At 33.9% G+C, this 21,978-nt stretch overlaps 1 protein-coding gene across 1 annotated transcript in view; it reads left to right on the forward strand.

Annotated features, from left to right (window-relative positions):
• Positions 1-21,978, forward strand: part of PSMD1 (proteasome 26S subunit, non-ATPase 1) — an 80,717-nt gene that overhangs the window by 4,197 nt on the left and 54,542 nt on the right. Inside the window, exons 3-16 of the mRNA XM_031452373.2 lie at positions 638-711; positions 902-1,071; positions 4,163-4,368; positions 4,712-4,855; positions 6,941-7,167; positions 8,946-9,006; positions 9,909-10,037; positions 11,175-11,263; positions 11,741-11,819; positions 12,333-12,506; positions 14,111-14,222; positions 14,734-14,930; positions 15,924-16,019; positions 17,617-17,681. Coding sequence (XP_031308233.1) covers positions 638-711; positions 902-1,071; positions 4,163-4,368; positions 4,712-4,855; positions 6,941-7,167; positions 8,946-9,006; positions 9,909-10,037; positions 11,175-11,263; positions 11,741-11,819; positions 12,333-12,506; positions 14,111-14,222; positions 14,734-14,930; positions 15,924-16,019; positions 17,617-17,681 — 1,823 coding nt within the window. The remainder of the gene's footprint in view (positions 1-637; positions 712-901; positions 1,072-4,162; positions 4,369-4,711; positions 4,856-6,940; positions 7,168-8,945; positions 9,007-9,908; positions 10,038-11,174; positions 11,264-11,740; positions 11,820-12,332; positions 12,507-14,110; positions 14,223-14,733; positions 14,931-15,923; positions 16,020-17,616; positions 17,682-21,978) is intronic.

Consider the following 21,978-nt stretch of genomic DNA (forward strand, 5'->3'; position numbering starts at 1 on the left):
ACTGGGCTTAATATGAGTTCTTTGAAGCTCTTTGAATTTAGTGATATCTATCTATTTTCTTTCACTTAAAATAGCCATCCTACTCAGTCCATACCTAGTCACTGAAATCTAGTCCCAGAGGACAGTATTTTGGCAACAGCAGTTGGTTTTCCCTAGAGTTTAACAAAACTAAGGTAAATGAATCTCAGTATGGCACCTGGAGTCCCCCCTTCTCCTCAGTTTCTTCATCAATGGAAATCACAAAAAATTGTTTCTTCTGTATTACATTTTAAAACTATTTTCATGTGACAAAAATGTATAATATATTTCAACTGGCTCTAGGCAACTGAATTTATTTATATCCAAACCAGCAATGTAGAGTCTATCTTATATATATATTCAAAGAAGAAAAATGTTCAGTATGATAAGAAATGACATTGTATGGCTAGTCTGATATTTTATGATTGAAAACAGAAAGGAAGTATGTAAACCTAAGAGAAAATATAAGTCAGTTGGTAAATTTTTATATTTGTTATAGATTAAAAATTTTAGTAAACATGACTTATGATTTGGCCACTGATTTGTTGGAAACTTTTTCTTTATGGAAGTGTAATGATAAGTCTCTCTCAAAGTCGAATTTTGGTTTTATCTTCTACAGGAATTTGCACTACACAAGTTGAATGCAGTTGTCAATGACTTCTGGGCAGAAATTTCTGAGTCTGTAGACAAAATGTAAGAATTTACTTTATTTCTGTTCATTAGAATAAAGTGATGACCTTACTTATCTGTGGATGTGGGTCTTGTGGCTTATTAATTCATTTAGAAATTTGCTGCTACTAAATTGTGGCTTGAATATTTAGATTTGGGGTTTTTAAGGAGAACTACAGTTTGAACTAGGCCTATACTTCCTAATTTCTTTCAGAGAAGTTTTGTATGAAGATGAAGGTTTCCGGAGTCGGCAGTTTGCGGCCTTAGTGGCATCTAAAGTATTTTATCACCTGGGGGCTTTTGAGGAGTCTCTGAATTATGCACTTGGAGCAGGTGACCTCTTCAATGTCAATGATAACTCTGAATATGTGGAGACTATTATAGGTAATTATCTTCCATCTAGTAAGGCATTATCTTATTGGCTTCTGTCTTGCTCTGGTGCTTATAGCATTTTTTCTTCCTGAATTACTTTTTGATTTCATTTTAATTGAGAATTCATAATCTTCCTACAATAATTTTACACAGGCTGAGTTTTTAGATCTGCCTTCCAATTCTATGCTTTGTTATTTTTTTGTTGTAATGAACAGTAACATTAAGAACAGTAATAGTTAATGAAGACACCTCACAAAACATGTTAAGAATGAATCTAAGAAATTATTCAGAAATAGCCAACTTAATCAACCAAAGATAGTTATCTCAGTGATTATGATTATCTCTTTTCCAGTAAGCATACTGTTGTATGAAAAAAATTAGATTATTATGAATAAAAAAATTAAATGATAGCAATTTATAGAGTTGTTTCTAATATAGGAAACCATTATTGACTGTCTCCATTGTGCTAGGCACTATGCGGGTCATTTTTCATAGCATGGTTTATTCCACAGCTGCCCTGTGAGGAAGGAGCTAGCCCTGTTTTACAGATGAGAAAACTTGGGTTTCAAGATGATAAAGACACATGGCTGTTAAATAGGAGGGTCGGAGTTTAAAACCCTGAAGTTTACTCACTTCAGAATGCATACTGTCTCTACTAATAACCATTGTTTTCTGTTTTGTTTCTTTGTTTTTGAAGTGAGAGGGTACCACACAGGGAAGGCTTTGGGTTCTCTATCTTGTAAGTTGAACCAGCTCTGTAAGATTTTATTCAAAGCTTCTGTAGCTTTAAAAATGTTTGAAAACTCCTGATCTAGTAGATGAGCGAAGGGACTGCATACCCTTCAGACATGTCTTTATGAATATAAAGCTTTAGGTCATAGTTACAGAGAGCCCGAGTGTGTTCTCTATCAAGAGTGTATGGTATAGATATTTTCTGAATTGCTGATTAAGAGGAGATCTGCATTATTCATCTGCATTTTCTCCTTAGAAGGGGAAAACTGGTGTTCTCTTTCAGAAACTGGGAAATGCACAATACAGTCCAAAGGGGTACTTTTCAAATGTCCCTGAAGTTCAAAGTAAGATTTTGTGTTCACACTTAACAATTTTTTGCCATTATGGTGTGAAAGTATTGCAAGTAACTTTATGATTTTTGTGGACTCATTGAATTGGAATTTTCATTTGTGAACCCTATGTAAAGAACAGTTGATTTTAGAGAGTAAACCATATCATTTGAAACCACAGCACTTCCCCTACATTAAATTAGAAATGGGGAGTTAAATGCATTTATCTCTTTTCTTTTATTTGAAAGTTTTTTTTGATGAATGTTGATACTGTTTCCCAGCAGTGATCTGCAAGTGCTTGCAGTGTTACGATTTTAAGTGAATGCTTTTAAACAAGCCTTTGGTCTATAAAGGGCTATGAGGTGGTAGATGCCTTCCTATGTATCATCTTAATCTTAGTTTGTAGAAGGTGACTGTTGATTGGTAGACAGTTCTGTTTGCTTTTCTTTATGTGGAAATGGGATTCACCCTTCTAGTATTCTTCGGATTGTTAGAATGGATTTTTTTAAATGTCAGTGAGATTTGTTAGAGGATATAGAAAATAGAATTTAGGAAAGGCTTCCTAGGATCTTACAGAATATCATAAACAATACAGCCAGAAAATTCAAGACTAGAAATCTTCCAATTATGATAAAACTTCAGCTAGGAATGAGGGTAGATTCTGGGATACAGTTATGACATAAACCTGGTAAGTGAGAGCACAAGTCTCATTTGAAACCTGGGAGGTACCTTTTTCTTTCTCAGTTATAAACTAAGGAAAGCTCCCCAAATGCAGTAAATCTGAGGTTTATTTCTGATGAGTTGGCGGTCATGTTTCCTCACAACTACATTTGGTTCAAAAAGTTCATATTAGGACCTGGTGAAGATTTTCTGCAGCCAAAACTATTTAAGGTCTGCTTTGTGATTGCCACTTTGTTCTTACTAACTGTACCTGAACCTGCATAATTCTACCTGGATGGACCCTGAATGTGGTATATTCTAATTTATAAAAGTCTTCTGCTTTGCCCAAAGTACAGACCTATTAATGTAGGCCATCTGGTAGACCAGCAATTCTTTATGCTAGTTCAAATCATTTCTGTTTCCTCAGGCTATAGTTTGCAACTAATTAATCCTGTCCTTGTACCTTTCTCTTTGAAAAGGAGAGTGTCAAGCTAGTGAATTATAGAGGGAATAACTATTGTATATGTCATTCACCTTGTGTGGCTATTTATCTTCCCTATGAAGGTAGAAGAAGTCTTAGGGAAATTTCCTCTTTGGTTGTTCCTAAGAAGGTTAAGGTGTGATTGTAAAATAGTGTAAGTTGTAAGTATGACACCCTTCAGTGTGTTGCCCCATTCTCCCCATTCATCTAAATTATTGTGAAATGTGAAAGCCAAATTGTGCACATGCACCACTGCATGAATTTTCAGACTCCCTGTTCAGGGGAGTGAGGAGGTATGTGTGAATAGGCTTACCCTACCTCACATTGAGACAGTGAATAATTTAGCTGATTGCTGGAAAGGTTTTTGGAAACTTTTGGAATTGCCTTTAGAACCTGTGGCACATTTCAGGTTGTTTCACCATTATGCTACCAAGATTGTTTAGACAGGATTTTTACTCTTAAGGATCTAATAGTTTCATTAATGTGAAGAAGTCCAATAATTTATTGCCATGTGATAATTGCTACAGTAGTTAATATCCTCAATAATCGTTAAGTGTTTGTTTTTGGAAATTAAACAGTCAGGAGTTATTTGTAGCCAGCTCTGTAGAATATGCAGCTTAGTCAAGTTGAATAATACAATTTTGGTCAAAATACTGACAAGACAGAAATATTTTAAATAATGTCAGCTTATTGAAATTAGTGTGTAGCCCTGTAGTGTAACTGTTATGAAGGGAACAATATTAATTTGAATGTATAACTTCTAGGATTTAAAAAGTTTGATATTTGGTTATTACTCTATAGTCATCCCATAAGTTTTCATGATTTTAAATGTAGGCGTTGTCTTTTCTAGTAGTTTAGACCAATTTACAAGGTGATCAGAGTTATTTTGTTTTCTCCATAGCAAAGTGCATTGATCACTACACCAAACAGTGTGTGGAAAATGCTGATTTGCCTGAAGGAGAAAAAAAACCAATTGACCAAAGATTGGAAGGCATTGTGAATAAAATGTTTCAACGATGTCTAGATGATCACAAGTATAAGCAAGCTATCGGCATTGCTCTGGAGACACGAAGACTGGACGTCTTCGAGAAGACTATCCTGGAGTCGGTGGGTAGCTGATGTGATTGGTACAGGGACAGTTGTATATCTCTTTTTATAGTAGACAGCACCACTCTGTTACAGTGTATTGTGTTCATATAGTGATGATCCTGGTTGATCACTGAATATTAAATTGCTTTTAACTCATTTTTTCATGAAGACAGGGAAATAGGGAATTTTCTTTTAAGGTTCTTATCTAAAATGGTTAAGAATTTTGAAGTTTTATTGTTTAAATAGCAAATCTTAGGCTGCTTAGAATGACTAAAGAATGTTGATTAAAATAATTCAATTTCTAAATAAGCATAATGCTAAAATTAACCAGATAATGATGTTTCTTTAAATTACCTTTCAGAATGATGTCCCAGGAATGCTGGCTTACAGCCTCAAGCTCTGCATGTCTTTAATGCAGAATAAACAGTTTCGGAATAAAGTACTGAGAGTTCTGGTTAAAATCTACATGAACTTGGAGAAACCTGATTTCATCAATGTTTGTCAGGTAATTACATTACATTGCTTTGCACTGTATTGCTGGGCTATGCCTCATTACTTTATATTACATCACATCACTATGTTATATCATGTCACTGTAAATTCATACATGTAGCTCAGTTGACCTTCACAACAGCCTGTGAAAAGGTACGCATTTATATTCCACTTTACTGATATGAAACTGCATCTCTCAAAAGTAAAAAGCTGTTTTGTTATAATGCGTTCTTTCTATGTATTCTTTTCTAAAAAGAATTTCAGGAATAAAAATGATCTTTGGTTTCATTGCCCGAATACAACCAAGACCTTTGGGTATATTCATCTCTTTTCATGTATGAATTTGCTTGCATACGTTAAAAAAATTAAGACAATGCAAAAATTATATATAAAATGAAAAGTGTATCTTTCCCTTTCCTTGGACTTTTTCCCAATTAAAAGATGCCTAGGTGTTTTTCCTCCACTTACTAGCACATGTGAAGCTACCTCATTCATCTCAATGGCTACATTGTTTTGTTGCCTGGAAGTGCTAAATTTGCTTTTTAACAATTACCACACTGTGTAAGTTCTTGTATTCTGCTTAGAGTATAGAAATTGATCACACATTTGGCTATTTTTTCACTATAATGTGTTATTAGAATTTATCCTCTATATTTTTAAACTGTAGATTAATACATCCTTTTTTTGAATGCTTTTTTTTGATGTTCTTCTTAAAAATTGAAGTATGGTTGATTTATAATATTGTGTTTTAGATGTGCAGCAAAGTAATTCAGTAATATATATATTTTTTCAGATTATTTTCCATTATAGGTTATTATAAGATAATGAATATGTTTCCCTGTACTGTACAGTAAATTCTTGTTGGTTATCTATTTTATGTATAGTTTTGATGTTTTTTAAAGCAAGTGGGAAACAGAAAAGGCTGGAAGAAAAATATCCTCCATTACATCACCCACAGTCTACTTAACATTTTAGTGAATTTCCTTTCACTTTTTTCCGTATAGGTTTTGGGAGTTTGGTTGCTTCTAAATAGTTTTTAATAGTTTTTTTTAATAATTGTTTTAAAAACCTCATATGAAAAACAAATAGTCCTCTGCCCTCTTCCTCTGTGTGTCTGTTTTATTCCTCAGAAATAATTTTGTTTCTTTTAGTTATCTTATTTCCTGTCCCTTTAAAACTTTCTAAAGATTTATTTTACATTCTTAAAGTATATTTTTGAATAGATAATATTACATTGACATGATCCAAAATTCATAAAGAACCAAAGTATATTCAGTAAAAAGTCTTTTTCCCACTCCTTTTCTTTGGCTCCCACATTCCTTTCCTTGGAAGCAAACAGTATCGATTATATATGTCCTTCAGTTTAACATTTTTCCATGTTTTAACTCTTCTCAAACTCTTGTTCATAGTCTTTCATGATTGTGCGGTAGTCATTCAGTGGGTGTACTTTGCCCTTCTTAACCAGTCACCTATTATTGGTTATTTATTTTGTTGTCATTATTTCCTATTCTTAATTTATAATAACTTTAATTAATATGTTCATTTTGAAATTGGGTTATTTGCTACTTAAGGGAACAAGAAAATTTAAATTAAATTCTTAAAAACCCTAAATTCATTGGATAGTTTTTGTTAAAATACGTGGCAGAAGAGTAGAAAGAGAAATGCTTCGAAACGGTCATTTTAGTGCCTCTTGTCCTGACCCAGCACAATACAATGTGTTAAATGAATGAATGACTCCTACAGTGTTGTTAAAGCAGAAAATACAAGTTAAGGAGCACTTGATAGTGATTTAGGGATAAGATTTAAAGAAGGCAAGATTCATTCACCAACCAGTTATTGAATACTGCTAATTGCCAGGCACAATATTAGGAGCCGTGAATACAATTTGTATGGATTTTCTTATGGAAGGCAGATACCATTTTCAGGAAAACCTTGTCTGGTACCAGGATCAGAAATGGATGCTAGACCACATACCTAGTCTGCCCAGTTTGCCTACGCTTATATTTTAAGGTTTCCTATGTTGTTGACTTTCATTCTCTAAGTTTCTTATAGACAAAGTTTTCAATTATTATATAATTATTCTTTATCTGCATTTCAGTGCTTAATTTTCTTAGATGATCCTCAGGCCGTGAGTGATATCTTAGAAAAACTGGTAAAGGAAGACAACCTCCTGATGGCTTATCAGATTTGTTTTGATTTGTATGAAAGTGCTAGCCAGCAGTTTTTGTCATCTGTAATCCAGAATCTTCGAACTGTTGGCACCCCTATTGCTTCTGTGCCTGGATCCACCAATACGGGCACTGTTCCAGGATCAGAGAAAGACAGGTATAAGTATCTTTTTCTGTGGCAGAACTAACTAAACAATCTTTATTTCATTTTGGGAATAGATAAAATATATACAGTCAATATAATCTAAGAATAAATTTCACCATTAGCTTTCATAGATTGTAAAATCTTGTAAAGGCTATTGCTCTGTTTTGTGCTCTGCTGGACACATTAAGGAAAATCAAAGAAATGGACCCTTCTGGAAAGAAATGGAAGTGATTGTCTGATGAGGGGGTCCTGCCAGATAGTGTGTCCTATCTAATCAAGTCAATTAAAAATCTGAGATGGGGTAAGTGGGCTAGATTTTAGATGTTTGGGTTAGATATTTGGACAGTAAGAAACATTCTCAGTGTTTTTGCACTTTTTAAAAAAAAAACTAATAAAAATTACTGTAATCCAGTCATCTTGTTACCTTTATTTATTTAGGTTTTTCTTTCATTTTTTCTCGCAGTGTTTTGTAGATTTCAGTATAGAGATTTTGTACATTTTTCCCTAAATCTACTCCTAAAGTGTATTAGGTTTTTTGATGCTATGGTAAGTAGAATGTTTAAATTTCAATTTCTAATTGTTTGTTGCTAATATTATAGAATTATAGTTGATTTTTGTATATTTATGTTGAATCCCACAACCTTGCTTAAGTCACTTATTAGATCTAGTACATTTTTTTAAATAGATCCCTTTATAAAATTTTCTAATTGGAATCATGTCATCTGCGAATAGAGACAATTTTACTTCTTCCTTTATAACTTTTACACCTTTTCCCCCCTTATTTTTCTGCACTAGTTAGGATTTCTGAACATCCTTACTTTCTTCCTAATTTGTAGGGTAATAGTATTTAGTTTGTTTCTTTTTGATTTGAAATTTTCTTTTCTCATCTCCTTTTCTTGTGTTTATTTGCTCTCATGTTCCTTCTGAGTTAATCTTCATTTCTGAAATAATTATTTTTCTTCTTTCATTCCTAGTTTTTCCCTAGTTCTGTTATTTCATTTCTGAGTTTTTCTGTTTCTGATAGTAATCTTTTACATCTTATACATTTTTCTTAATGTCTTTTACCTCTTTTAAAATAACTTTGTTCTCATTATATTGTATGGGATACTTTGATCCTTTACTGTGGTTATCTTTACTGAAATTAGTTTACCTAAATTTTTACAAAGGAGGCTTATTTGGGATAGTTTTTTCTGATTTCACTGTTCTTTAGAACTTCCTCTTCTATTGTGTTTGTGGAGTATATTAAACAAAATGTCTTCTTATGTTCTGAGATCTCCTGGCTCTGTTTCCTTTCCCACTTTTATTTGGGCCTGTTTCTGCCTTCTTAATTTGGATTCTGTGTCTAACATTTTCTCCTCAGTGCAGCGCTTTGATCTAGAAAGCGGTGTCGGCTGGTTAGTTTTAAGAGTTCTTAAGGCCCCAACTGCTTCACTTCAAACTAGTCTTGTAACTGGTGGTGGTATGTCTTCAGCTGACTGTGTTTTAGGAATCCGGGAAATACTTTGTCACCTGGTTTTGTTGTATTTGTTATCCATACATTTTGCTAACATAGTTAGTTGCTTTGCGTGTTTTTATGAATTTGTTCGGCAGAAATTCGGTAACTGGCTGCCTCCATCTTATTTTACAATCTTTTTTGTTAATGGCATTACTTTTGAAATAATTAACTGTCATTTTTCCTTGTAAAATATTTAATTTGGACGTGGTCCAAATCTCTAATTTGGAAAAAAAAAAGTCACCCATACCATTCAGAAAATATTTATCACAATAACTGTTGGTTCTCTTCTTTTTAGTGACTCAATGGAAACAGAAGAAAAGACAGGTAGTGTACTTGTAGTAAAGACACCAGAAGTGGTAAGTATGCTTTTTGAAGTTGAGGTTGCTATTTAAACATATATTTCCACACTGTATTGTAAATTATTTAAAAGTGTTACATACCTGCTTTTATGGAGATTTATTATTGCTTGATACCAAAGTTATTTCATAAAAATAGGTTTTCTATAAAAAGTAAAATTTTAAAGATTGACCCCAGAAATCATTTGACTTAGAAGAAATGAAATCCTTCCTTAAATCCATACCAAAGAATGAACTCTGTCCGGAATGACTGAATTAACTGTCACAGGGTGAGAAGAAAAAGTATGGCCTCTAACAAATAAATGGCAACTTACCAGAGAGGTTACAGTTTAGTTGTCTTTATTTTTAATCTTCATGGTGTGTGGAAGAATGGAGCAAGGATTAGAGTAGTGATCTGTTGAATGTCAGTGTTTCCTCCATCAGGATTTTTGGTATCTGTATATAAATTTCAACTCTTCTTCACCTGGATGGAGAGTTGTGTTAGTAACCTGGAAGTTCATGAGATCATACATGTGTGTTGATTAAAGATGCTTTTAATTTTCTCAGCTTGGAGTAGGGAGTTTCTTACCTAAACTTGAGTTGGCTCTGTATAAAGTAGTTTTTCTTGCATATCATCAGTAATTATTCTTTTACAGTTTTTTAAATATTAAAATATTTTACATTGAAAGTGAGTTTGGAATGAATTGCATTCTTTCATCAAGCTGGTATCATATCTCAATGGCATTAACAAAGAAACTATTCTTTCTTGCAAATAAATGATGTATGACTTTTTTAGATCCTACTGTTAAAGTATGGGTTTTGTTGTGTGTATGACTTAATTTCACTGGTTTAGAGCTGTTAAATAAAGTTGGCTTAGTGGATTTCAGTGATATAGTAGTTTTCATTCTTGTTTGTTTTGGCAGAGTCCAGAGCCCAAGGACCAGACTTTGAAAATGATTAAAATTTTAAGTGGTGAAATGGCTATCGAGTTACATCTGCAGTTTTTGATACGAAACAATAACACAGATCTCATGATTCTAAAAAACACAAAGGTAGGAAATTCATTTATAATGGAGGCTTTTTTCTTATGTTTCTTTGTTGAATAAGTACTTATACTTATTTCTTACTGAATAATTTGTTGCATTTTATTTCTGATCAAGGAAATAAGTAAGTTAAAAAAATAAAAATGGGAGAAACACTTGATCTTTTTGGAGGTGAAAGGGAATTAATATTGATTGATCTGTATTTTTGTGCTAGTCTCTCAGAGTTGGGAACTTTAGTGGCTTTTTCCCCCCTTTACTTTTTTTTAGCTGACTTTTTATTTTATGTATACATGTAGCATTTGGACCACAATCAGAACATTAATATAGATTGTTTATATGTCTGTTTTTCCCACTGAACTGTAAACTCCTTGAGAATAGGGCTTCTTTACCCTGATACTGTAACTTCCTTTGAGATATTGATCCTAGCAATTATTAATTTTAATTTTTGAACAAGTTATCTATTTATCTGGTTCCAAAAATGTTTTAATATGAAAAGATACATAGTATGAAAAATCTTTCTTCCTTGACTGTGTTATTTACCCAGTATTCTTTCCCAAAGTCATTTATTCTTTTTTTAAAATCTATATACTATCCCATTACTAAACAGTTGTTTGATTGGAACATATGTAATCATGCTTCTCAGGATTTTTAAAATAATTTTTACAAATGGCAAAAGACAGAATTACATAATTGATGTTTATGAGTTTTTTGAAGCTTATCTTTATAATACAGTCTCATCAAAAATAAGCAAAATTACTTTGGTGACAGCCAGAGAGAGGTACAGGACCAGAAGAGTGCAGCATTGCTCTTCAGGTTACCCCAAAATTTGAAAACCTTGGGCAAAGTACTGAAGAGAAATGGCAAGTTAAACTATTCGGAAACTGAAAAATGGAAGTCTGCCACCTAAATTCCTGTATAAAATCTACTACTGACCTCAGATTAAGACCACAGATAAAACTTTGACTTGCTAATTTTTATAAACGATTTAATCTTTATAAAGAAATATCCAAGATTCATATTTTAAGTATCAATTCAGGTTATTCATGTTTTCACCATAAAACAGGGCCTCTTATTGTGTGTTCACATGCGAGCTTGCATGTGTATGAATACTTTGCTAATGATAAAAATCTGTGTTTGGTTTTGTAGGATGCAGTAAGGAATTCTGTATGTCACACAGCAACCGTTATAGCAAACTCTTTTATGCACTGTGGGACTACCAGTGACCAGTTTCTTAGGTAAATGTGCTTGTAGGTTTCCACTTCGGTTAAAAATTTCCTTTAAAAGAGACTGTTGACATTATTACATGGATGCAGGGAACTTTTCAGCCTACCAGTCCTTGATTTTAAATTCTATTTTTACCATTTTATGTTTTTTATTGCATTTTTATTTTTATATGCCTACTTATTTTGAGATTAAATTAATTTTATTAGTTTCCTTGAATACAGATTTTTGAGTGAACTATGTTTAGCTAGGAAATTGGATGCAGTTTTGCTTTCGTTCATAGTAGAATTGCATATCATGCATTTTTTTTTTGAAGTCCTTAAAATATTAAGAACAACTAGAAGATAAAATAGATCATCAGTAACTTGAGATACATGAAATAAAATGATTTGTGACAGTTCAAGGTAAAATTTTAATGCTTTGACTTTACTGCTATAAAAAGAGTTATGGAATTCATTTCAATAGTATTGCTAAATTTTCTTTTCTTACAGAGATAACTTGGAATGGTTAGCCAGAGCCACTAACTGGGCAAAATTTACAGCCACTGCCAGTTTGGGTGTAATTCATAAGGTAATATATGCTGATCAGTGTGAGCAGGCATTAGAATAGAAGCACGTTTTCTGGAGTTAAGAAAAAAATGAAAGTTTACTGTAATTCATTGACAAGTACATTTTGTTAAATTGGACCAGTCCTCTTACAGGGAAGGATAAAGTAAATAACAAATTTGTGTCTGTTTTTTAATAAAAAGTGGAAATCCTTTTCCTGTGAAGACTATCTAAGCCATTTCTCGGGATGAATTGAAATAAGTTGTTTGCATAGTCTTAATATGAATTTGGGGAAATGTTATAAAACAAGGGGGAAAAAATTGAAGCACTTGTTTCTAACGAGGATATGACTGCATCTCTTAAATTAAGGCTATCTTCTCATTGGAGTGATAAAGTTGCTTGGGAGAGAGCCCCCACTTTCCTCCTTCTCTTTCAGCAAATGAACGTTCTGGAGAAAAGGCAATAATCATAGAAAATGTTGTCTTTTTTTTCCCTCACTTTCTCTTACTGACATCTTTGTGGTGCCTCAAATTTACAGGGTCATGAGAAAGAAGCATTACAGTTAATGGCAACATATCTTCCCAAGGACACTTCTCCAGGATCAGCCTATCAGGAAGGTGGTGGTCTCTATGCGTTAGGTCTCATTCATGCCAATCATGGTGGTGATATAATAGACTATCTACTTAACCAGCTTAAGAATGCCAGCAATGATGTAAGTATTAGAGCGGAAAACTAAATTCCCATTATTTAAGAGTCCAGGGGAAAGTATTTATATTTGCCAAATTATTTTAGTGAATTAGAAATTTTGTAGGATTACCAAATCACTACTGTTTTCATAGAATCTTTTCTTTTAAAGGTAATTTCCTTTCCTTCTCTATAAGCTAAAATTGTGCTTCTCAGTCCTTTAAATGTTGTGTGTGATAAGCAAAACAAAGTCCCAGATATTTATAAAATATATGTTATATTTTCATAGAGTCTTGTAATGTTACGTAAGTGACCTTAGTGATCATTTAGTCTAATCCTATTATTTTACAGGGAACTAAAGCCCAAAGAAATTGCATGCACTCTCTCAGGAATCAGAATTCTTGCTTGTTTTGATCTTTGATGATTTTTTAAATATAATTCTTTTGGAAAAACCTATTAAGTAGCCCTGTTCTTATTTTAAGGAACCTTGAAATAGAATTTTAGACTTTAACTTTTATGTTAGTCTCTTTTAGAAGGCCATTCAGAGAGTAGCTAAGTGAGCCAGAAAACTGTCCTACTTCTGTGAAAAGATTGAGGTCCATAGGATGGTCTGTCAGCTAATAAGCCCCCTATCCACAAATCTTATATATGTTTACACATATCTCTACCTTGTTTCCTCTGGCCTCAGGTACACATTTTCTTACCAGATAAAGCTTTTTAATTACCAGCAAAAAAACCTCTGCTGACCAACTTAAACAAGCAATTTATTGGAACTAGCTTATATAATTAAAGGAAAACTGGTGAACCAGTTCTCACAAAGGTTAAGAGCCAGGGCACTTCTAGGAATCTAGATAACAAGAACTAATGGGATGGTCTCTTCAGGGCCCTGACTGTCAAGATGCATGAACTTGAAATGTTTTTGGTCCTTGGGTCATTCCACTTTCTAAGAAAGATTAAAATTGCAAAGGAGTATCTGACCTGTCTTGGGTCACAGGCCCCACACATTGGCTAGGGGATGGCGGGAGCTTATTAATGACAGTCCCACCAAGATGCTAAGCAGTGGGGAGGACTATTCCCCAAACAGCATTGGGGTGCTATCACCAATAAAAGGATACTGTACGTTAAGAAATGACAGATCACCACAAAATACTCTTCAGATTACGACTAACTTTTGCTCTTGCACCATTTTCTCCCACTTTCTTCCTGACCATGTTCCATTATGTACCTTTTTCTCCTCTATCTTCAGTCTCCTGTGCTGCATCCCTCAGTCGATAAGCATATCCAGGTCTCACCTATCCTGAAAAACTTTCCTTGTCACTTGCTTCTCCCTTTTAGTTGTTGTCATCTTTCTCCTCCCCTTCTCATGATAACTTCTTGAAAGAGAGCTGTACTGTCTCTTTCCACTCTTTTCTTTCATTTGCTTCTCAACTCAATGTTATTTTGCGTCAGCAAGCACTGTTCTTTTGAAACTGAAATTGCTGAGGTTACCACTGGCCCTTTATATCCTTTGATCATACTCACTAGGCCAGCTGCTCTGCATGCCTAATATCACAGTATATTTTAAAATTAGAATAAAAGCTTGGATTTTAAGTTCAGTGTACCAAATCAGTGGAACCCATGCTTTTTCCCTAGATTGTTCGACATGGTGGCAGTCTGGGCCTTGGTTTGGCTGCCATGGGGACCGCACGCCAGGATGTATATGATTTGCTAAAAACAAATCTTTACCAGGATGATGCTGTGACAGGTAAGTGATTCTTTCCAAAGACAATGAACTGTAGAATTGGTGTAACTGTAGTATTTATTTTCTAACTTTATTTTGTGGTCTGTAAAAAATCTAGTGGATTTTTCTAGTTGTAGAGGGAATGAATTTTGTCCCATTTATCAAACTCATCTTATAAAAAATACATTTTGTGATATATAGGCTTTTTTTTAATGGTATATATCATGTAGGTCTGTCTGTATAACTGATTTATTAGTCTGCTTGTATCATGGGGCTATCCATACTGCTTGTTGATAACGTAAGGAAAATGTTGCCATAATGTCACCTTTGAAATCACTGTAGGATTTGATGGTATATCCTATCAATATTTAAAAGGAAACTAGCTCTAATATCAGATGGCTTGAAAAAAATGCTGTCAGAAGCTAATGGTTGTTTTGATAGTTGATGCTAATAGTTGCCACTTCCAATAGAATATGTTTTATATACTTTACATACATAATTCTTATCCTTTAATGTTTTGCTTTTTACTTACTAGGGGAAGCAGCTGGCCTGGCCCTAGGTTTGGTTATGTTGGGGTCTAAAAATGCCCAGGCTATTGAGGACATGGTTGGCTACGCACAGGAAACACAACATGAGAAGATTCTGCGTGGTCTTGCAGTTGGCATTGCATTAGTGATGTATGGGAGGATGGAAGAGGCTGATGCTCTCATTGAATCCCTTTGCCGTGATAAGGTGAGATCACGTATTAGGCATCCTTTTCTCCTTTCATTCCCTCACTTTTCAGTTATTATCTCCACCATTTACAGAAACACTTAACTTTTTTACTGGATATTATCTCTGTTCCCGTCAGAACACCTGGCTACATTTGTTGGTAAAACTTCTCAAAAGATACATAAAGCGTAATAGAATTTAGGAAAGGAAAACACTAATTAGAAGAGGAGGAGGACTAATTTGAGATTTTGAATTTAATCAAGACTTCAGATCAGTGATTTTCAAGTAAGCAGATTCAGAGAAGTTCTTTAGAAATGTGTAAGTTCATTTCTTTTAGAAATAATGTTTTGGGGATGATTTCGTAATCATTTAATAAGATACAAAGTTTGCTTCATTATTTTTTCATCAGAAAAACAGTGCCAATCTCCATATTTATTTGGGTGAGATTTTTTTTTCCATTGCCTTTCGTTTTGTTCTGTTTTGTTTCTGTGATAGTATCGTGTATGGTAGGTGGGTAAGCTGTCCTCTATAATACTATCCTCTGTAACCTGATAAAAAATATCCACTGTTTCGATTTATTGATAAAAGTATTTTGCTTAACTATCAAATTCCGTATCTCTTTCACTCAACACTCAATTCCTGAGAATTAAGTGATAAGGTAAAAAAAGCAAGTTAGAATGTAGAATTAGAAGCAAGCTTCTTTGTTGTTTGTTTGACAAATGAAAGTTGAGTATCTTAGGGCAGTGAGTGTTGATACTGGGCTTGAGTTTATACTGTACTTTAGAAAGTGTGAGGCAGCATAAGCATGTTGCACAGAATATTGGGAATTAAAAGCAATTGATTCCTCCCATTAGAGTCTTTTATTTCTCTGTTCGTTTAGAAAATTAGCAACCACAAAATGGTTCATCATTTCCTACCTAAAACCAACTCTCCTGGTGGATGGAACTAAGCCTGTAGAAGTTACATATATATTTGAAGTGATAAGTTAATGATTGACGTTAAATTATTTCTTAGGATCCAATTCTTCGACGATCTGGAATGTATACCGTAGCCATGGCTTATTGCGGCTCAGGTAACAACAAAGCTATTCGACGCCTGCTACATGTTGCCGTAAGTACTCTGACCTTTCTTGGATAGAGATGGAAGGGAAAGTTTACATGTGGATACTAAATGTCTTGGTGACTGCACCACCCACACCAGATGACCGCCCCCACTGGTCTCAGGTTCAGAGTCTCATTCATTGGACACAATCAGCCATAACCCAGCAGCAGGTTCATTAGCTTTTCAGAAGGATATAGGACAGGGTAACAGTCAGTTTGAATGGAAGTCCTTAAAGTCTCAGGTACAACTTCTGAAGCCCTGTTCCAAGGGGTACCTGTATTTGTAAGGAACAAAACCACATGAATGTGTGCAGGCATCCCAGGATAGGGAGGTTTAATGAACAGTAGGAACAACTTTTCTTTACAGCCTTTGAAGTTAGCTTCTAGGTCCTCCTAAGGACATGCTCTATTACAAGAGACACATTGCACAGGAAAGCCAGTGCCCTGTTTTCAAACAGGCTTTTTCTTTTCATATTCACTCAATCCAGATCTAGTTTATCAACAATAAATAATGTGCCTGATAACACAGTGGACTTATGTCTCAACTTAGTAAGTTTCTACCATCTTGGTGCTGGGAGAAGGTAAACCCAAGGTCATCCTTCCCATGCAGAAAGGGTTTAGAACTATTATTATTTCTTTTTTCCTAGATAGTCACACCCCACAGTATTTATTAGTTATTATTTATCAGTGCAGCATGTGGTATATTCTAAATGTTTGTATTTTGCTTGAGTTTAGGACATAGGTTTTTTTTTTTAAAATAACTTTGGAGGGAGGAATGGTTAGATTTTCAATGTGGCTACAAAAGCCATGGCGCAACTGAAATAGTCTTTAGAAGTAGCCCTGAATCTTAAACTTCATGAGACTTTAAAGGCTTCTAAGCTTTGAAATGAAGAAATTCTCAGATGAATTTTTCTAAATTGGGGAAAAACATTGTAATAGAGGAATACCATAGTTCCCCCTTATCTATGGGGTGTAATTTCCAAGACCCACAGTGGATGCCTGAAACTGCAGATAGTACTGAAACATATACTATGTTTTTTCCTATACGTACATACATACCTATAATAAAGTTTAATTTATAAATTAGGCACAGTAAGAGAATATCTGAATTGCCAGCATCACTACTTTTGTGCTTTGGGGCCGTTGTTAAGTAAAATAAAGATTATTTGAATTTAAGCACTGCGGTTCACATTGATCTGATAACTGAGAGGGCTACTAAGTGGCTAATGGACGGGTGGTATATACAGCTTGGATACGTTAAACAAAGGGATGACTTACACCCCAGGCCGGACAGCGTGGGAGGTCGTTAGAGTTCATCATGATACTCAGAGTGACATGCAATTTAAAACTTATGAATTGTTTATTTCAGGAATTTTCCATTTAGTAAATATTTCTGACCATAGTTGACTATAGGTAACTAAAACTCCTGAAAGTGAAACCGTGGATAAGAGGGGTCTACTGTAAAATACTAATGAGATCTACTTTACATTTGAATGACGTGGGCCTCGCATATCAGTTTCTTCTAGTAATACAGTGCATGTAATACAATGTATGTAGTAATAGAATGCATATAGTATAATGTAATCCCCCTTTAAAATTTTTCCTAGGTAAGTGATGTTAATGATGATGTCCGGAGGGCAGCAGTAGAATCACTTGGGTTCATCCTCTTCAGGTAATAATTTCTAACTTCTGATTCTATATATATTCCATTTCTATTTGTAGTTAGTAATTAAACAGAAACTAAATATCTGAGGAATATGTCTAGGTTCAGAGTGACAACCATTTAACAATACAGTTAGTACTGTTGATCTGAAAAAGAAACCAGTATGTTTTGAGAGTCTGAGAACCTGTTTGAGAAGTAGTATTCCTAGTCCCATGTGTATTGGTAATTCAAACGAATGCTGTCTCTCACACAGGCTTGTAGAGTACTTGAAGCCCTTTAATAAGAGTAAATGGTAATGGGGTTTGTCTAAATGCAAAAGAGTGAAAATTTGCAGATTTAAAAAAAATTATTTTGAATTTGCACATTTGGAAATGTCCTTGGGAGTATAGTATGGTTGTGATTTAGAGGACACACTCTGAAACAAACCTGCCAGGGTTGAATATTGGTTCTGCCACTTGCTAGCTGAGTGACTTTGGGCTTGTTATTTAGCCTCTTTGAACCTTGGATTCCTCATCTGTAAAATGGGTATAAAAATAGTACCTAAGACTGTTTTTTGACAGTTAGGTGAATTAATATATCTAAAGCCCTTAGAATGGTATCTGGCTCTAGTAAATGATATTTGTGTGTGTGTGAGTAGTGGCAGTTGTAATAATGGTGGTAGATGCAGTAGTATTTCTTATAGTAGTTCTTCTTACTGCCTGCTTGTCTCCAGTCTCACGGACCATGGTTTTTTTCTGCCAAGATACTTTATCATAAAAGGCAAATTAAAAGTACTTCTTTTAACTTTTTTTGGATACTGCCTATTATGGCTTATTTGTGATGAAATTGCACAAGAAGTTCCATGTAAGATGAGTTTCTTGTCCTTTTAATCTCTGGTCTAGATTTTCTAGCCCAAGTTTCGGGGAGTGAACTTTTGTTGTAAAGACTGTAATGTAATTCAACAAATATTTCTTAAACATTTACTGTGAACTGGTTAGAGGATTTTCTCTAAGATGCTAGATAGGAAGTTACCCATTTACTGCAGGCAGTAAATATTTTCTTCCTATTGTGGATAAAAATGTTGAATAAAACAGCAAAGCACAGACCCATATGGCATGCAAATAGGTTTCACCTTATACCAGTCGATTTTATTGAATGAGGTTGTTCAACAAAATACTAATCTCCTTTACTGTATTATCCTCTAACTCTCATTTGTCCAGGTTGTTCACAAAGACACTAGAGAGCTTTATTAAGTCCTAAAAATGTAGTATTTGTACCGTTCCGTTAGTCTGTATCCCCAAAACTGGGTATGTGATTAGTTGGTTATGGTTCTTAGTAAATCCATAGAAGTGTCAGATATTCATTGATTCCTTTTCTAAGATCTGATAAAACCTATTTGTATTAAGCTATTGCACGTTTTCCCTAAAGATCTACAACAGACCACACACTTAAATTTCTTGAATCCTATCTCTTTTTTCTCTTTTTGAACATCAGAATATTTAGCCACTTACAAACCTTTTGTACCATTGCCATTTTCTGTTTTTCCTCAGATTTGTCAGCAGTGGTTCTATAATGACGTTCACAAGTTCCATTTCAGGGAGGTGATTCATTTAGTTAAGAGACATGAACTCATTTAAGGCAGCCAGTCTCTCCACCTATTTTGCATTTTGATCGGTCTTAACAATGTTACTTTTTACTTTCTAGTCTAAAAATCTTTCTCCTGAGACAAAAGATAGAAGGAAAACAGAAGTTGAGTAGTTCTGTTTCCTTCCTGTCATTTTTGGTGTATCATTCTAGCCAACCTGTGACCCTAACTTTTCCTTATTTTTGCTCTAGAGTTTAGACACAACTGAAAAACAAAAACAGATGATTTTATTATTGCCATTCAGGGAGGGTTTTTTTTTTTTAAATTCTTGGAAAACTAGATAATTTTTGTATGGAAAGTATATTCTTTTAGGTATACCCAGAGTAAATAATTGGCTTGTATAATGGTCCTGATATGGTCTCTTCCTTTGTTTTATTTATTCATTGTTGACTACTAACTCTTCCTATTAGTCACTTTATATTTTATATCATATAAGTTAGTCACCTAGTGTGTAAATTCTACCACATAAGAAGTTGAGATTTCATGAAAACTGTTTTTCTTCCCTTTTAACCTGACAGTGCTTTTGTTCTCTAATTAACAGAATTCATTTCAGCCCTTGTATTTCCTGAGGCTCACACAAATTCCCTGTTTCAGCAGTAGGTGTCTTCCATGAGCTGCTTTTAGGCTTTTAGGCTTTGCTGAGATCTCTGCTACCAAGGAAAGTCAGATCCAGCTAATACACTCGTTATTTCCAAGGGTTCATTCTGAGGGTTTTTGTTATGTTTTGTTTTTTAATATGATTCTTAGAAGTAGAAACTGGAAAAGACTTTAGTGATGATTTTGTGTAAAACTTACTTCATGGATGAAGAAATTAAATGTGATCAACTTATCTAAGGAGATGCAGTTAAAACCAAGTTCTCTAATTTTAGATTAGTGTCAATTCCCTGGAGTGATACTTTTTAAGGTGAGAAATACATAAAAATCAAACAATATTCCCATTTTTGTAAGAGAAACTGAATTCTGAAATTGTTAACAAAACTTTCCATTGTCATAGAGCTAAATGGTAGAACTGAAATCAGAACAGATCTCTTGATAGAACAGTGCTATCTCTACCGTACCTTTCCTTCAGAGCACCATCTTCCTGAGGGTATCTAATGGAATATTTTTATTCTCAGATTTCCTCATTAAGTTTAATGTTTGACAGGTTTCTGTCCTGTGGCCTAAGAATTAGCAAATGCTTTCTGATGTATCATCATCTACTTTTTTAGTATGCTCCATTTGATCATTTCTTCCCTATTTTTAAATGTCACTTTTAAAATAACTGCAGACATTGGGTCTCCTTGAACTGTTATTTTAAGAATTTGTTTCTTCCTAATTTTTAAACTTCTTTAAAGTGCACTTACTGAGCACAAATACTGAAAACATGTCGGTAAACATGTATTTGTTCCTCAGCAGCTCAAGTGACATTGTCTTTGTAGGAAGCTAAAACTTCTCATGTATATTATCTCCTTTAGTCTCAGGATAGTCCAGGATAATATTTTCACTATTTCTTTCTCCTGATATTTGTGCGTTGTTTGTTCATAATGTATATAATAAAAAATAGAAAATTATATTGAAAAACATTTTTGCCAAGTTGAAATGAACCTAGAACGTTTTATCTGTGATGAGTGCATCCATTGTTGTCAGTCTGTCAGCAGATTTTATTATTATCACAACTCTTTGTACAGAACTGTGCTTGGCATTGACTGAAACTCTGTTGGAATTGAACATAATCTGAATGATTTTAACTTGACATTAGAAAGGAAAATGAGGAAAGAAGTTAAAAGAAGTATTGGTTTTTATATACCTATTGAAATTAAGTTGCTCTAATGATGAACAAGCTGATGATCTGATATAGACCTTTTTTAAAATTAGATTATCTTGGAGATCCCTGGTCATCTTTGCTATGGCTTAGCTATTACAATATGAAACAGTATTTCTCAATTTATATATTAACGTGCTTGCAGATATGGACGGATCTTGCAAGATGAGAGGGAAATTCTTCGTGTGGATATTTTTTAGACCACAGGAAATGGTTTCTTGAATATAAAAATGTTGCATCATCATAGATCTTTAGCATTTGAAAGAACCCTAGCAAACAATTACCACCAGATGCATGAATCATCTTTACAGTATCTCCATTTACAGTTTCATATGAATTTGATACACGTTCTCTGTATGCTGTTCTCTGTTTTTGCCTCAGTGTCTGGGTTCTATAACTTCCTTACTTTATTTGACTTTTTAATTCTACTTTCTATGTATTTGTTTTCCCACAATTAACAGTAAATGTGGAATAGAATGAAAGGGGTTTTTCTTTTTTAATTATTCTTGTAAAGAGATACAATCTATTCCCTTTCTTTGAAGACAGGACTATTAAAGAAAGTCTCTTTGTTGCCATAGGGGTAGTTAGCTTCTGAGATTTGCTTTTAAATATAGGTTTCTTTAAAATGTTTTAAAATAGAAATATCAGTTATATATCAAGATACACTAAAAATTTTGTGCTATGTTGTATGTTTTCAGGAATAGTTTGTATATCGGAGTTATATTTCTTTTTCTAGAATCTTCTGGAAATATAGAATGACCTCATTAACTATAGAAAGCTCTCTCAACTAACTATAAGCAAAGAGATTTTTTTTCCCCAGGAATTGATGCTAAATAGATGAAAGGTTTTACAGTTAATTCTGTAGACGTGCATATGTTTAA

The sequence above is a fragment of the Camelus dromedarius genome, chromosome 4, assembly GCF_036321535.1.
Source record: "Camelus dromedarius isolate mCamDro1 chromosome 4, mCamDro1.pat, whole genome shotgun sequence".
In the NCBI taxonomy this organism is placed as follows: domain Eukaryota; kingdom Metazoa; phylum Chordata; class Mammalia; order Artiodactyla; family Camelidae; genus Camelus; species Camelus dromedarius.